Source organism: Lobosporangium transversale, assembly GCF_002105155.1.
Source record: "Lobosporangium transversale strain NRRL 3116 chromosome Unknown BCR41scaffold_13, whole genome shotgun sequence".
Lineage (NCBI taxonomy): Eukaryota > Fungi > Mortierellomycota > Mortierellomycetes > Mortierellales > Mortierellaceae > Lobosporangium > Lobosporangium transversale.
The window spans coordinates 491,196-505,812 of record NW_019028991.1 but is presented as its reverse complement, the minus strand read 5'-3'; the positions used below and the strand labels follow the sequence as shown (position 1 = coordinate 505,812).

Genomic DNA, 14,617 nt, shown 5'->3' with positions numbered 1-14,617 from the left:
TTAAACGAATTTCCAAAAAAAGAGAAACGTCAATCGAAGCCGTCCCATTGATGATTTGCCGCCTTTCAAGGTATAAAAGCTTTGTTTGCGGTGACTTTTCTCCATCATTCCACCTTTAACTTCCCTCGACAAACAAGAGAAAGAGAGTAATTCATATTTCTAGCTTCCTCTTCGCCTTTCTCATTCCACATCACCCACATCCACACACTCACACAAACGTTCTCTTTCTCTCTCTTCTCGCCCTCTTTTTATCCTACAGTTTTTCTCCGAAATTCATTATAAACACAACCCCATTTTCGTCATCCATCACATCAGTTGAAAGTACAACAACATCCTCTTTTTCCTCTGATCTGCCGCCTCCTCGACAACCACTCTCAGTGTCTGACCATTTGAAAAGAAATAATAATATTGCTTACTGCCATATACTGAAGGCAATGTCATTCACCTTCTTGGCACCAAATAGCGCTGTTCGCCCTTTGAACAGGCCACAGCGAGCCCGAAAGAGCAGACTGTTCCGTGAGGAACCCATCTTATCAGACGAGACCTCTGAAGAATGCAACGTTCGCCTCGCCACCAAGCGCAATACTACCATAAATGAAAACTACCTTAGAGCTTCCGCGAAACACTATTGGGAGCTAGAGCATCGGTCCGCTCAAAATACCGCAAGTCTTGACAGCAATAGCAACTTTTCTGTCGAAAGTATGGACGACAACAGTAACGATGGAGATGGCTCTGACAGTGACATGGACGACCATATAGAAGAGGAGGATGAGCACGCTCAGGATGGTAGAGATATCCATGACGTCCTCGACCTTAACGCAACATCATCCAATAGTCTATCCTCTGTCTTCTCAGTTACCACCCTGGGCTCTCCTCCTACGCTTGCTGTGCAAGGCCGTAAGAAGGCAAAACGAGTTCGAGTGGACGCACACGCCACCGTTCATGAGAGGAAAGTGCGCTTTGACGAAACCAAAAATACGGAACATCCACATTTTAGCCTTGATGAACGCTTTGACCAGTCCACGAGTCCTATTGTCCTATCGCCGATTCTATCACCCACAAACCCTCTTTTCTCCACACTATCTCAACCGCCACTATCCAGTTCCTTTGGCCCCCAGATACATGATCAAGGTGAAGACAATGACGATGACAACTCGCAAGACACAACCTTGTTCTGTGCTTCGCAGCAGTTTCAGGATGTTGCATCCAGTCTGGATCGTCTCATGGGCAATGGTTCTCCCAACAGCTCGATTCTAAGCCCACCTTTTACTTTCAGCAGCCCTACCAGCAGCCCCATCCGTAGTCCTACATGGAGTCCCTCTAATTCTCCCTCCCTCGGCTCCCCTTTTACTTTCCAAGACGCACCCCCCTCACCAGTCCGCCCTGCTTTCCTATCTGCTCGGTATTCGCCTCCTTCCTCTTCGTCCTTATCCTCTTCATGGTCGCCTTCATTCGACTCCAATAGTGCCCAAGGTGACAGTGACAATAATGCCTTTGAAACTGCCCAAGTTCCTTCCCCAAGGCGACCCTCACCCAAGCGAACCTCCTTTTCTCCCAGACGTCCTCGCATCACATCCCTGGGACAGCACCAGTTTTCTCCTTCCTCAGTCTCTGGGTCTCCTCGACCTCGTTTCCCCTGCATGCTCAAGAGAGAAAACTCGAGCATGGCGCTCCTAGACAATGAACATGGGAATCTTACGCCCGAGAGACCTGCTTTACGCAAGAGAGAGCTCTCCAGCCTTTTTCTGTCACTCACAGACCACCAACAGGAACAAGTTTCTTCTTCGACTTTGAATCTGATCACACCTCCTAATGAACAGTCTGTAAGCTCCGTCTTTGGCGTCGAAACTGCTGTGAATCCCGATACAGTTCAATTCAACACTGCAATTGCCACCATTCTCAATCCGAATATGCCACCGACATTGAAGAAGTCGTCCTCTGAAAATCTGAATTCTAGTAATGCGTTCTGGTTTGATACACCATCCAAGACATCTCAACTCAAAAGATTTTCATCATTTGATTTAAATCGTGCTTCATCATCTGAGCCCTTATCATTCAAGATGCCAGGAACACTCTCTCCTCCTGCATCGCAGTTCTGATGTTTCAGTCGGAACTTTTTTTTTTTGTTTTGTTTTTGCTCTCTTTTGATCTACAAATCTTTATCATTATCAGTTATCACTTGTACTTTCTTTGTGACAATTTGTACATTACATTTTTTTTCAAATTCCTCAATTGTATTTCTCCCTCACCTCACCTCACTTCTCAACCCTGCTGTAAAATGTATAAACTACAAAAAAAAAAAAAAAAGAAAAGAAAAAAAAGGAAAAAGCACTAATAGATTTATATACCCTTATTTTAAACATTCCAGAATTAGTTTTTTTTTTCCAAATAAATATTCTTTAATCATACACATGAACATATTTAATTTTGACCTGTGGAAATGACAGTAGAGCAAGATCTAACAAAAACTCCTGCATCTCATTTAAGGATTTTAATTGGGGGTACATTAATGAATATTTGAAAAATACAGCGATTCTTTACAGCGTAATGACAGATATAGAGAAGTGGGAGGAGCAGAATCTTTGGAAATAGGAAATTCTCTAATTTAAGCATCATTGTCGTCATTTTTTTTTTTTTTTTTTCTTGATTTTTTTTTTATGAGGTCATTCAAGGTATGATTGTGGTTCGCAATGTAGGATTTACTTCTTCACTATCCTCCATCGAGTTAACCAATCCTCCAGCCTTCTCTTGTCCTAGGATACACTCCTCCAACATGATCAATTGCGATACAAATCCAATATTAGGTGACATAATCCGTCGGCGTTCAACGACAAGATCATATGCTCTCTTGAGTGGCCAACCTTGGCCTTGGATCAGATATCCAATGACTGTCGCGACGGATCTTGACTTGCCTGCTTGGCAATGAACGTAGACAGGATCCTTTGATGAACCTAAATATATATTTATAAGAGTTAGTTAGTCAGTAAGTTATAAATAACTATAAAAAACGAGATGTATTTTGGTTGTTTGGACTTTTGGTGCCACCAAAGCTGTAAACATGCTTCACACGAGAAACAGAAAGCAAACTTTGACTTTATGAGCTTACCAATGAACTTGATTGCCTTCTCTAGCCCTTCCTTCAGGTCTTGATCAACATGGTCCAATAAACCAACCTTGAGATATGCTGCCGCATTCTCCTCAGCGCTATTGAACCGTCTGACCCAGAGTTCATCGTCACAGTTGGCTGCCATGTTGAGCACACGTTTGATCCCTAGTCGCTGCAATTCCTCAATTTGCTCCTCTTCGACTAACTCTCCTCCAAGATATAAAAAGTTGTCAATGATCATTGAAATCTCTCGTTCTGCCTTGGCATTCTCTTGAAGATGAGTTATTGACATGGGTACAGATACTCCAGATGTCGATTCTATCGAACTCATGGAGTCGCTTGATAACAATGAATTCGATGAGGAAGAAAGATCTTGCGGAAGCTCTGGATGGGACTGGTGAGGATAATGTGAAGGATAGGTACTCTGTACAGGTGCTTGGAATCCATAGGAGGACGTCGGTACTGAAGTTCCTGGAAAGATTTCTGATGCCTTGATTCTTCTTTCGTATTCCTCTTCATCTTCTTCTGCAACCCCTTGCCTTGCCGCTGCTACTGCTGCTGCTGCTTGAGCCCTGGCCCGTGCTACCGCAATGGTAGAGTAGGATGGAGAGGATGGAGAGCCTAGAGAGCTAGTGAAGCTTGTGTTGTGGAAGTTTAAGGAGCCACTCGAAAGGTTAAAGGATGCTCGTCGTGCTCCGACTCCGCTTCTAAAGGGATTACTTGGCTGAGACAGAGATGGTCCTAAGGAACCATGACTGCCTAAAAGGTTATTAGTGCTTTGCTGGTGTTGGTCTTGGCTATTGCTGTGATATTGGGAAGATGAAGGATGTCTGTTCAGGTATGAGGATGTGAAGCTTGGTGGGGTGATGCTGAGCGTGAGACTCGTGGGAGGACTTCCGTGCAGATTGCTGTTACAACTTTTACTCCGATCTCTAACTGTGCGCTGCTGCCGATCGCTCAATAAGAGGCTTCCGTTACCGTGGTCCCTAGCGTTGCTGCTGTTAGTGTTAGTGCTGTCGTTACAATCCTGAGTGCAAGTGCCTGCTTGATCGACACTACAGTTGCTGGGACTTCTACTGTGACTACGGCGATGAAGGATGCTGTTAGTGTTCCTTGACTTGGATGCAGGCTTGAGCTCTTGTGAATCCAACATGTCGGAAGTGAGTCTCTTCCCGTTCTGCTCTAGCTGTGGCAGAAGCAGGGAGTGTGCAGGTGAGGTATTCATCGAATATAATTAATGCAGGGTGGTTGATGGGTGTCTTGAATTTTTTTTTTTTAATAAAACGGAAGGGTCGTTAGAAGCAAGTTTATCTGAAAAGAAATTGATTGGTGTAAGGATTGAGAATGAAAGAAGAAAGAGAGAGAGGAGAAGAGAAACGGAGAGAGGAAGTGAAAAAAGAAGCGTTGGAATGAGAAAAAAAAAAAAAAAAAAAAAAAAAAAAAGTAGTGAAAAGTGAATGAGAAAAATGGAGGGAAAATGAAAAGAAAGAGGAAAACGCAACCCCCGAAAAGTAAGCTTTTTAAATAAATGTGAAGTCATGGCTCTGGATAAATTTAGACTCATCCCTCTCCCCAGTTTGGTGGCACAACATGGCACCTGCAGTCTGTCATTCAGGTCAACCCCAGTCGGCAGTAAAACCAGCTGACTACATCCCATTGAACAAATAAACAATGAAAGGTCCTCTCCTCCATGAGTAGACTGAAGTGAGGATTCAATAAGAGGGCCACATATTCGGTACCTGTCCTACTAAACGTTCTTGTTCTTTCATCAAAGGATATCGATGCACGCAATCACAACTGTCTCCACAAAGCTTTTTTCATCCTGTATTTTATTTCCCCCTCTCTTTTTTTTTTTTTTTTTTTTCTAAAAATAACCTTTTATAAAAAAAAAACCACTCCCTTCCCCAATCACTTCATTTGACATTACCATTTCTTTCCTGAACGCGGAACCGGACGCGTTGCTCAGAATAAGCTCACGAAGAAACCAAGCAAGGAAAAAGAAAAGGCCTCACATCAAAAACGAGCACAGGACACGGACAGAATCATTACAGCAATGAGATCCACCGTTGATGACATGGCTTCTACCATTGCCATAACTACGACTACACCGCATGTACATCACCAACATCACCCATCTAATGCCTCTGATATATCCTTGATGACACCCAGCAGAACTTCAATGTCATCCGACAGAGACTCGTTCAGTTTACGACCTACATTCATGCAAAAGTAGGCGAATTCAAAATCAAAATGAGAAAAAAGGTTCATTTGTCCAGCATAACAAGCACACACAATGATACGGATTTTTTTTTTTTATAACAGATTCCGTCCACCTGTTGCCACTAAATTCATGCAACAGATTATTCAGACACACCTTCAAAACAAAGTCTACCGTGCTGATGAAGGCCAGCAATTGTCCAAAACGATTGCAGAGGAAATCAAACAGAAACTCATTGGTGAGAAAAGATTTTTTTTTTTTTTTTTTTTTTTTTTTTTTTTGCAACAATCTTCTTGTGCTGTGGATTCTCATGGTCTATCTCTATCTGTTTGTCTATCTACCTGTCTATCCGGCTGTTTATGTCTTGTTGTGTGCATTCCAGAACTCGACCTCGGTAGATACAAGTATGTGGTGAATGTGGTCCTTGGTGAAAATCTCGGTGGTGGCGCACGGATGGATGCTCGATGTCATTGGGATCAGGAATCGGATGGGTCTGCTCAGGCATTCTTTACTAATGTGAGTTTTCAGATATGGTTATGATGGAGACGAAATGAATAATAATATTATAATACTCCAACATCCATAATAACTTTTTTCCTCTCATCAACTTTTAGGACTCGTTGTGGTGCGCAGCAGTGGCGTTCGCAGTCTTTTACTATTAAAGCATGTCGATATAGAACAGAAATTGTCTTGTCCAGTGTTCACCTCTGATTTTTGGTGGCGTAAAGAATCAAAAAAATGAATTCGCAGGACGTGACAGATATTCTATGAAGAGTTGAAAGATAAGCAAGGAAGAGTATAGTACAATTTGGGTAATAAAAAAAAAAAAGAAAGAAAGAAAGAACATGGATCACCTAATAAAAAAAAAGAGAGGAAGAGATTCAAAACTCTTATTACAAGCAACCAGGTTGAGGGAAAGGCTAAAGAAGAAGCAAAAAAAAAAAAAAAAAAAAAAAAAAAAAAAGGATGGGCAACTGTGGAAGAAGGGTGAGATTGATGAAGTTCACCTAGCTTCGTTTATGCAAGCCGTCAACGCTGTCAAGGATGGAAGGGCAGGACTGGGGCGCTGATAAGCAGCGGGGGTCATGGACTATGGCAGATGGAAAGGTAATTTGGACTTCAGCAAATGAAAAAGCTTCGCATATTTCGGAGGCGATTCATGCACACTGACCGGTGCATGTGGGCCATGCAGGAGGAGGAGGAGGAGGAGGAAGAAAAGAAAAAAAAAAACATGAGAGGCTGAAAACCAACCGGATCTGTATTGATTAGAAAAAAGGAAAAAAAAAAAAAAAAAAAAAAAACCACAAGAGTAACAACTACATTAAATGAGCTAAAAGAGTAGGGGGAGGAAGGAAGTGTGCAAGTTTATTCTGGAACCACAGGTCGCTGACCATTGGCGAGGAAACCGACAAGATCATTGAGAAGAGAGACTGAGAAAGAGAAAGAGAACAGGGTAACTGATTGGGCTTCTTTTTTTTTTTGTTGTTTTGGGATGGCGCACTGCATGGCACGACATCAGCATGGCGTAGCATAGTAGCATGGTAAAGAACAAATGCATGCAGATTAGCCCCTCCTAGTCCTCTTCCTCTTCCTCCATCTATACAGCTCACACTCGTGTTGCAACACTAAAAAGAGCAACAACAACAACAATAATAACAACAACAACAAAAAAAAAAAAAAAAAAAAAAAGAGAGAGAGAGTGAGAGAGTGAGAGAATGAGAGAGTGAGAGAGAGTAAAAGTAAGAAAAGGAAAAAGAGAAAGAGAGCAAGGATGAAATGCAGTGGCGATGCGGATAAAACCTCAAATGTACTTGCAACAGATTAAAGCGAAACCTTTTCCAGCTCATCCGTCTTGGACCTTTGTATTGTTGCGTCATCTTCCCCTGGTACTGTTTTACGATTATTTTTTTTTTTTTTTTTTTCCCGTGGAGTTTTTTTTTTTATGTTGTTGATGCTGTTATTTTCAAGGGTTGTTTGTTGCTAAACGATCCATTGCCAACACCCTGTTGAGTTGAGCGATCAAAAAAAAAAAAAAAAAAAAAAAAAAAAAAAACTTTGCATTTGTGACAAATCTACTGTGTGCAACCATAAAAATGAACCTTTTACTGAAATCAATATATTTAAACTTTGCCCAGTTTCCAATTTGACTCAATCTGAGCCGTCGTGAGGAGAGAGAAAAAAAAAAGCACTAGGAAACACTAGGAGTGAAGAACAGGGGAAGAGTAAAAAAAAAATAAAACATTAACATTTGCTTTAGCAGCAGAAATGTAAAGCTAGAAAGGAGTTGCTCCCAGGGGCAAGAGCCATTTGCTTAGCTCTGCAACATCAAAAGCACATGTTGTTCAAATATTGGAATATAGGACAAAAGGAGCATTCAAGGAGCAATCGGGTTTGCTACAGTCTCGGACTCGCATCTAAACCTTCAATGCAAAAAAAAAAACAGGCAGACAGACAAACAGGCAGAAAAAAAAAAAAAAAAAAAAAAAAAAAAAAGATGGAATAAAAAAAAAGGGCTGTAAATAACCCTTGACTACTGTATACACTCCCCCCAAGATCATGTACAACAGATAGTTTACATGTAATATCGGCTAGCGTGTGTTAAACAATAACAATAACACAGGAAACTTTTTTTTTTTTTTTTTTTTTTTTTCTTCAAACGTTTACTGGAAAAAGAGTGAGCAAAAAGGAAGGAATGCAGGACTCTATCCTATTCGTCTTGCAATCCGATCGACAACTTTTGATTGATTGACTTTACCTTTTTTTTTTATATATGTATCTATATTTTTTTTATTTGTTTACTTATTCTAGATGCTGACTTTTTCATGGCTTCAAAAAGGGAGTGAGAAAAGAGAGAGATGGACATTTTCTTTTTTTTTTTTCGTCACATCTGGACTCATCAGCAGCTCGATATGCGAATAAAGAAAAAATTCATTTGCCAAAAAGTGTTTTTTTTTTTTTTTTTTTTTTTTTTTTTTTGCATTGCATTGCATTGCGAAATAACTCGCTTCATTTTCCTGCAGTGCTGTGTGTGTGTATGTGTTTTTTTTTTTTTTTTTTTTTTTTTCCTCTTCTTGGACCACATTCTCGTTCGCGTTTCTTTCTCCCACACACCCCTTCTCTGTATTTTTTTTTTTTTTTTTTTTTTTTTTTTTGTTATTTCCTTTACCCTTCCATGACCAATTGTAGCCTACAAGTATAAAATATAAAAAAGTGCAATTAGTAATACCAACTGGCTTTTTTTTTTTTTTTTTTTTTTCATTTTCTTCCCGCTTTGGTGTTTGAACAAATGGTATGTCGCGGGAAGAAGAGGGATAATCATAATGAACAAACTGTAGACGCTTTTTTATTCTTCCCACTTTGTTACAAAACGCACAAGCACCCACTATGCTCACATATACATTTATACATTAGGCATACATATATATTTATCTATTCTTCATGCCGTACATGTATGTACATGTATACAAAAACAATTGACACGCATGAACTTCAGACAGGACATGGTATATCTATAATATATATATATATATATAAACTGAAATAAGGCATATTAAATTGAAACTCAATACAGGGTATTTAATAGAAATATATATATATATAACAATAGTATATATATAGTAGTAATAATAACAATAAGGATCAAGGATAATGTGTCAAGAGCAAAAAATATATATATGGAGAGAGAAAGAAAGAGAGAAAGAGGCGAAACGCAGAAAAAAGAATAATTGGTATATATATATGATAAAAACTAAGAGCCTTTATAAATTGGATACATTTATGTCAATGAGGAAAAAAAAAGAAAAAAAAAAAAACGCGTCGCGTGTTTTTGTATATATATATATAATAGAGTGTTGTGTGATGTTGTGTTTCCCCCTTGCTTGTGGAGGCATAGACTAGCATAAGTTGGTATAGGTTAGTACAGATAAAACAATAATAATAATAATAATAATAATAATAATAAAAATAATAAAAAAGAGAGAGAGAGAAACGCGAAGGAATTTGATATACAAAAGAGCTTTTTTATTTTATTTCTTTCCTTGGATACAAAAAAAAAAAAAAAAAAAAAAAAAGTGATCGCCTAAAAGAAGTATTCGTACTCACTTAGACTATTTTAAACAAGAGTATTTATATAATAATAATGCATTCTTACTAATTTAGTTAGTAATGTTATTATATATATATTATATTTATATGTGTTATTATGTGTTATTATGTGTTATTGCAGCTATTGCAGCTATTGCAGCTATTTTACAGCTCTTGCATCTGCTGCAGCTACTGCAGCTATTGCACAGCTTAAAGCGGAGGAATGTTGACATACAAAGCTGCACAACGGTAAAAGAAAGAAAGAATGTAGGCAAAAAAAAAAAAAAAAAAAAAAAAAAAAGATAGGAGAGAGAGAGAGAGGAAAGAGAGAGAGAAGGGAAAGAAGGGGGGTAGGAGGAGGGAGATAGAGTATTGACGAATAGCAAGCTTGACCACTACGCTGGGTCGAGTCAAAAGATAACCGAGTTTATGGGACAATGGGATGAACTAGCGGTACATGAGCTATGCTTGAGTGTGCACAAACCAACTGCAGGTCCGAAAAAAAAAAAAAAAAAAAAAAAAAAAAGGAATAAAATAAAAATAAAAAGTAAAATAAGAAATAAAAAGTAAAAAGTAAAATAAAATAATAAAAAAGAAAAAGATGTGTAGTAGTAGTAATAAATACATATAGTAGTAGTAGTGATAATAAACAGAATACAAAAGCAAAGGTTGTGTGGTTATGTATTGAATAGCAAAGTCTAATACTAAGTATAATAGCGATAATAAAAGTATATTGAATAGGGGGTCAATCCAACGAGAAATAAAACAAAAAGAATAAAAACGGGCGAAAAGGGGGCATGCATGGTCAAAGTATTGCAAGGAGAGTCTGGATTGAATCACCAACAATAGCCTACTCTTTATAAATACCGAAGGATCCAAATGTCTTACTGAATCATCTAACAAGAGTCTGCATAAAAAAGTGGATATGACAATGCTCTGTCCTCTGTTGAGTTGCAACATGTGCCCATCTCCCTTCCTTATCTATCCAGCAGAAGCTAAAGGTCCATGGGTCAGAGCAATGTCCTACAGATATATACATCTTTTCATTGTTATTAATCTTTTTTTATTTTTTAAAATACCAAATCAATTGAAAATAAAAAAAAATAACAAAATCAACTCTTTCACCATTCTTAAAGGTCTATTCACCAATTGAATACAAAATAATACTAAACTTATTTATACAAATATAAAAAAAGACTATTCATTAATTGCATTGTATCTATTGGCATGCACAAAGCTGAGGACGAATAATAATAATAAAAGGATCCTCTTTTTTTTTTGTACTATCGAAGCATCAATTAAAAAAAAAAAAAAAAAAAAAAAAAAAAGGGCGTTTACTTTTTTTTTTTTTTTGTGCACCCAATCCAACAAACAATAACCCAAATACACAACATCCCTGTATCGCATGGAGCAATGATGAGGTGAGCGATCATCGACGAACGGGAAAAAAGAGCAACGGGGAAAAGGGAAAACTGTGTCTGTGTTCTTATTTTTCCCTTCTTTTTTTCCCTTGCATCACGCAGCTGCAGGCATGTTTTTCCTAGGACGCGTAGGCATGGCATAATACCTAAATAGAAAAAAGCGCGGGAAAACTTTGAAAGCATATAAATAGGGGCGCAAACGACGCGTAAAAAAAAAAAAATAATAAAGAAAAAGAAAAAGAAAAAGAAAAACCTAGAAAAATTAAAAAATGTAGTTTGAATATCAAAGAAGTTCTTCCAAGCAACGACTTCTAATCTAATCTCATGCTATTCGAATATGTAGGACAAACTAGCAAAGCTTAGCATTCGTAAAGTGGACACTTTTGGTTGTTCTTATTCCCATGCCGTTCTATACGATTCAAAAGCTCTCATTTCAGGGTCTTGTTCATCGTGAGATATTTCACTACACCTTCTTCACGAGAGCCGTTGACAGAGCTCTGCTTTCAGCGGTTTTCTTTTTTTCTTTTTTTGTATTTGTGAATGTTGTTTATCTGCGATGTTGTGGGTCACGGGGCAGTGCTGAATTTCCAAGTTTTAGACAGAGAGGGAAAATCAGATTGATGAAATTATTGCATGCAAAAAGTCAACAAGGATTCACCCGAGTGATGCTTTGAAGTGAAGATCAAAATACTTAGGATGATGAACAAGCCTAGTAGAGTAAATGGCTGACTGATCTTCATATGCCATGGTAATCTGATGTTTGACATCACTTCAAGTATCTCCAGGATGTGTATGTCATGCATAGTAGCTTTTACCTTTTTTATTTTATTTTATTTTTTTTTTGTTTCGTTGCCGATGGTCAAGCAAATACTTGTTGGTTGTTGGTTGTTGGTTAAGTGATGTTAATGTTAATGTCAATGCCGATATCGTTGCCGAAAATGATGAAGTAACCAAACTGCCTTTTGACATTACCCAAACACCTATCATGATTTTTGGATTCCCGAACAAGCTTGGTCCTTCGTTTATGTGGTCAGCAATTTTTATTTATTTATTTATTTTCTTCCCGCGAGAGATAAAGCAAAAAAGAAAAGAAAAAAGAAAAAAGAGGGCAAAGGAACAAAGAGTTCGAGGCTCTCGATTCTGTTGATTGTTGATCAGAAGGGGGAAAGGGGGAGTTGGGGGTAGAGGAGGCACCCTTTCCAACGCTATTGTAGTCATGCCCATTCCGCCGGTTCCTACCAATCTATAAAAAAAAAAAAAAAAAAAAAAAAAAAAGATGCACAATCGATTCGGGTACACGAACTGACAAACAAACACAAACAAAAATCAAACCGAGACAAAGCATCGTAGCATAATATCCTTGGAGCTCCCTACGTGGAGATGCAGGCATTGGACACATAAACAAAAAGCATATAAACAATAAACAGGTGCAATCGTGTAAATGCGTATAACTGCGTGAGTATAATCGACGATATATAATCAGAATAAAAAAATAAAAATAAAAATAAAAGCAAAAACAAAAGTGGATATAGAAACTAGTTGAATAAAAAAAAAAAAAAAAAAAAAGAGGCAAGGGGGGGCTTGGTTTCGTCGTTGTTATTGCTAATGTTATCGTTGGTATTTAAAAAAGGATTAGGAGCAGAAAGGTATCGGAAAAAGCGTAGTCCTTCTTGTTGGCTCTCGAAGGGCTTCATTTTTTGCTTGCCGGATTCGTTCCACTAAGTTGCAGAGTAAGTTTTTCTGTTTGCCTATCCAACCCCCCCTTCCTTACCCCCTCTTTTTGTTTTTTTTTTTTTTTTTTTTTTTTTGTACACGCCCAAATTTCATTGATGATTTTTTTTTTTTTTTTTTTTTATTTTTTTTTTAAATGGACTATCTCCTCCTTGATGTTTGTGTACCATTCCTGATGCATTTCGCATTGACCAAGAAATAGATGCAGATAACCATTGTACAAAAAAAAAAAAACCACTACGCCCAAAAATGCCACCTTTTTTCAATCAAACATATTCGTCGCTTGCCACTGATTACACAGCATACAACTCAATACCGCATCTTTGTGGATGAAGATGCAAATGTATACCATGCATTATATGATATCGTTTTGTACAATTCCTCAACCTTATTCAATTGAACCCACATTTCAAACTGCATTTATTTATTTAAACTCTTCTGCTTTTGTTAAAACCATTCAACTACATTCATCTTCAATGGTATAAATCCATGCTAGAAGGAAAGAAAAAAAAAAATAAAATAAATAAAAAAAAAAATAAAAAAAAGACGCATGAATCCAAAGGCAAACATTCAATCGGAATGTATGCTTATATGTTTCTGTTCCACAGTCCTTGAAATGATGTCTTTTTTTTTTTTTTTTTTTTTTTTTTTTCCAATGTATTATCCGAGGCTCAATCATGGAAAGGAGAATTATTTGTTAAAGACGGTTTCGGTGGCCACAAAAAAAAAAAAATAAAATAAAATAAAAAAGAGGAATAATTGAAAGAGAGCGAATGAGAGTCGACACACTTTTTTTTTTTTTTTTTTTTTAAACATTCAAACGAAACCAGTTAACCAAGTGTATAAGCTGGAGGGAAAATTACACAAAAAATGTAAATGCTATCCTATCCTATCCTATCCAATCCTGGCCGTTATTGCTATTATTATTACTATTATGACTATAATTATACCACTTTATTATTATTTTATTTACTTTTTTTTTTTTTTTTTTTTTTTTTCTGTTGTAAACCTGGACCGATCATTACACGAAAGCTAAAAAGGTTGAGGCATGGTTGCCCTTTTTTTTTTTTTTTTTTTTTTTTTTTTTTTTTTTTGTTCCCTTGTTTCGTTTACATTTCAGAAAAAAACAAAAAAAAAAAAAAAAAAAAAAAACCCTGGCGACATGTGTACGAGAGCATAGTACACCTGCGTCAATGTGTGATTTGTGTATCAAATGTGTGAGCATTATACTATTTCCTTATTTCTATTTTTTATGTTTTATTATGGTCTGTTTGTTATTATTGTTAAGGAACGATGCGTGTCAAGTTTTTAGGGAATGTTGATACTTATTATTATTACTTCTAGAGCTATTCTACTACCACTGTACTACTACCATTATTATTGTTATTATTATTATTATTATTATTATTATTACTGTTGCTAGAGTTGTTGCTAGAGTTGTTGCTAGAGTTGTTGCTAGAGTTGTTGCTAGAGTTGTTGTTGTTGTTCTTGTTGCTGTTGTTGTTGTGAAGGTCGCTAATGTTGCTAATGTTATTGTTGTTGTTGATATGGGTACGTCTGTTTGTTACTCAGTACGTTTATTCACTCAATTACTCATTACCTCGTCAGACTTTACGCTTTACAGAACAAAACGTCTGCTGTGGCCATCTCCATCATCCCTATCCCATTCATTCCTCCCTCACCCTCCCTCCTCCTCCTTCGCCTCCACCACCATCTCCATCTCCATCTCCATCTCCATCTTTATCTTTTCTTTTCTTTTTCCTTTTGCTCCTTCCCTTCTTTTATTTTTGTGTTCTTTTCTATTCATTGTAGCTAAATGCTTCTCTTTTAACCTACTCTTTCGTTTTCTTTCTTCTTCATTAATTGCGTGTCTATTTTTTTTATTTATTTTCTCTTCTTTAATTGCCTGCTTCATTCGCGTAACGATAAACTCAAATTGATGTCCATTGATTTGGTTGACGATGCATAACTGTAGAAATACAATACGTAAAGGAATAAAAAAAAAAAATAAATAAATAAAAAAAAAATAAAAATAAACAAAGATGATAAACGAATGGA

General features: G+C 37.2%; 3 protein-coding genes across 3 annotated transcripts; 2 read left to right on the top strand and 1 right to left on the bottom strand.

Moving 5' to 3' along the window:
• Positions 1-119: 119 nt before the first annotated feature.
• On the top strand, positions 120-2,368 carry BCR41DRAFT_35101 (hypothetical protein; the record flags this gene model as incomplete). Its single annotated transcript, XM_022023717.1, has 1 exon — positions 120-2,368. A coding segment is annotated over one exon (1,980 nt), but the record flags the coding sequence as incomplete, so codon positions are not given.
• A 299-nt stretch (positions 2,369-2,667) lies between these two features.
• On the bottom strand, positions 2,668-3,437 carry BCR41DRAFT_369746 (protein-tyrosine phosphatase-like protein; the record flags this gene model as incomplete). Its single annotated transcript, XM_022026483.1, has 2 exons — positions 2,668-2,951; positions 3,107-3,437. The coding sequence occupies 2 exons, from the start codon at positions 3,435-3,437 to the stop codon at positions 2,668-2,670; spliced, it is 615 nt and encodes a 204-aa protein (XP_021882616.1).
• Positions 3,438-4,963: 1,526 nt separating this feature from the next.
• On the top strand, positions 4,964-6,137 carry BCR41DRAFT_351221 (Tctex-1 family-domain-containing protein). The gene is made up of 4 exons (XM_022023764.1): positions 4,964-5,335; positions 5,429-5,562; positions 5,707-5,840; positions 5,939-6,137. The coding sequence occupies exons 1-4, from the start codon at positions 5,160-5,162 to the stop codon at positions 5,984-5,986; spliced, it is 492 nt and encodes a 163-aa protein (XP_021882615.1). The 5' UTR covers positions 4,964-5,159; the 3' UTR covers positions 5,987-6,137.
• Positions 6,138-14,617: the final 8,480 nt, after the last annotated feature.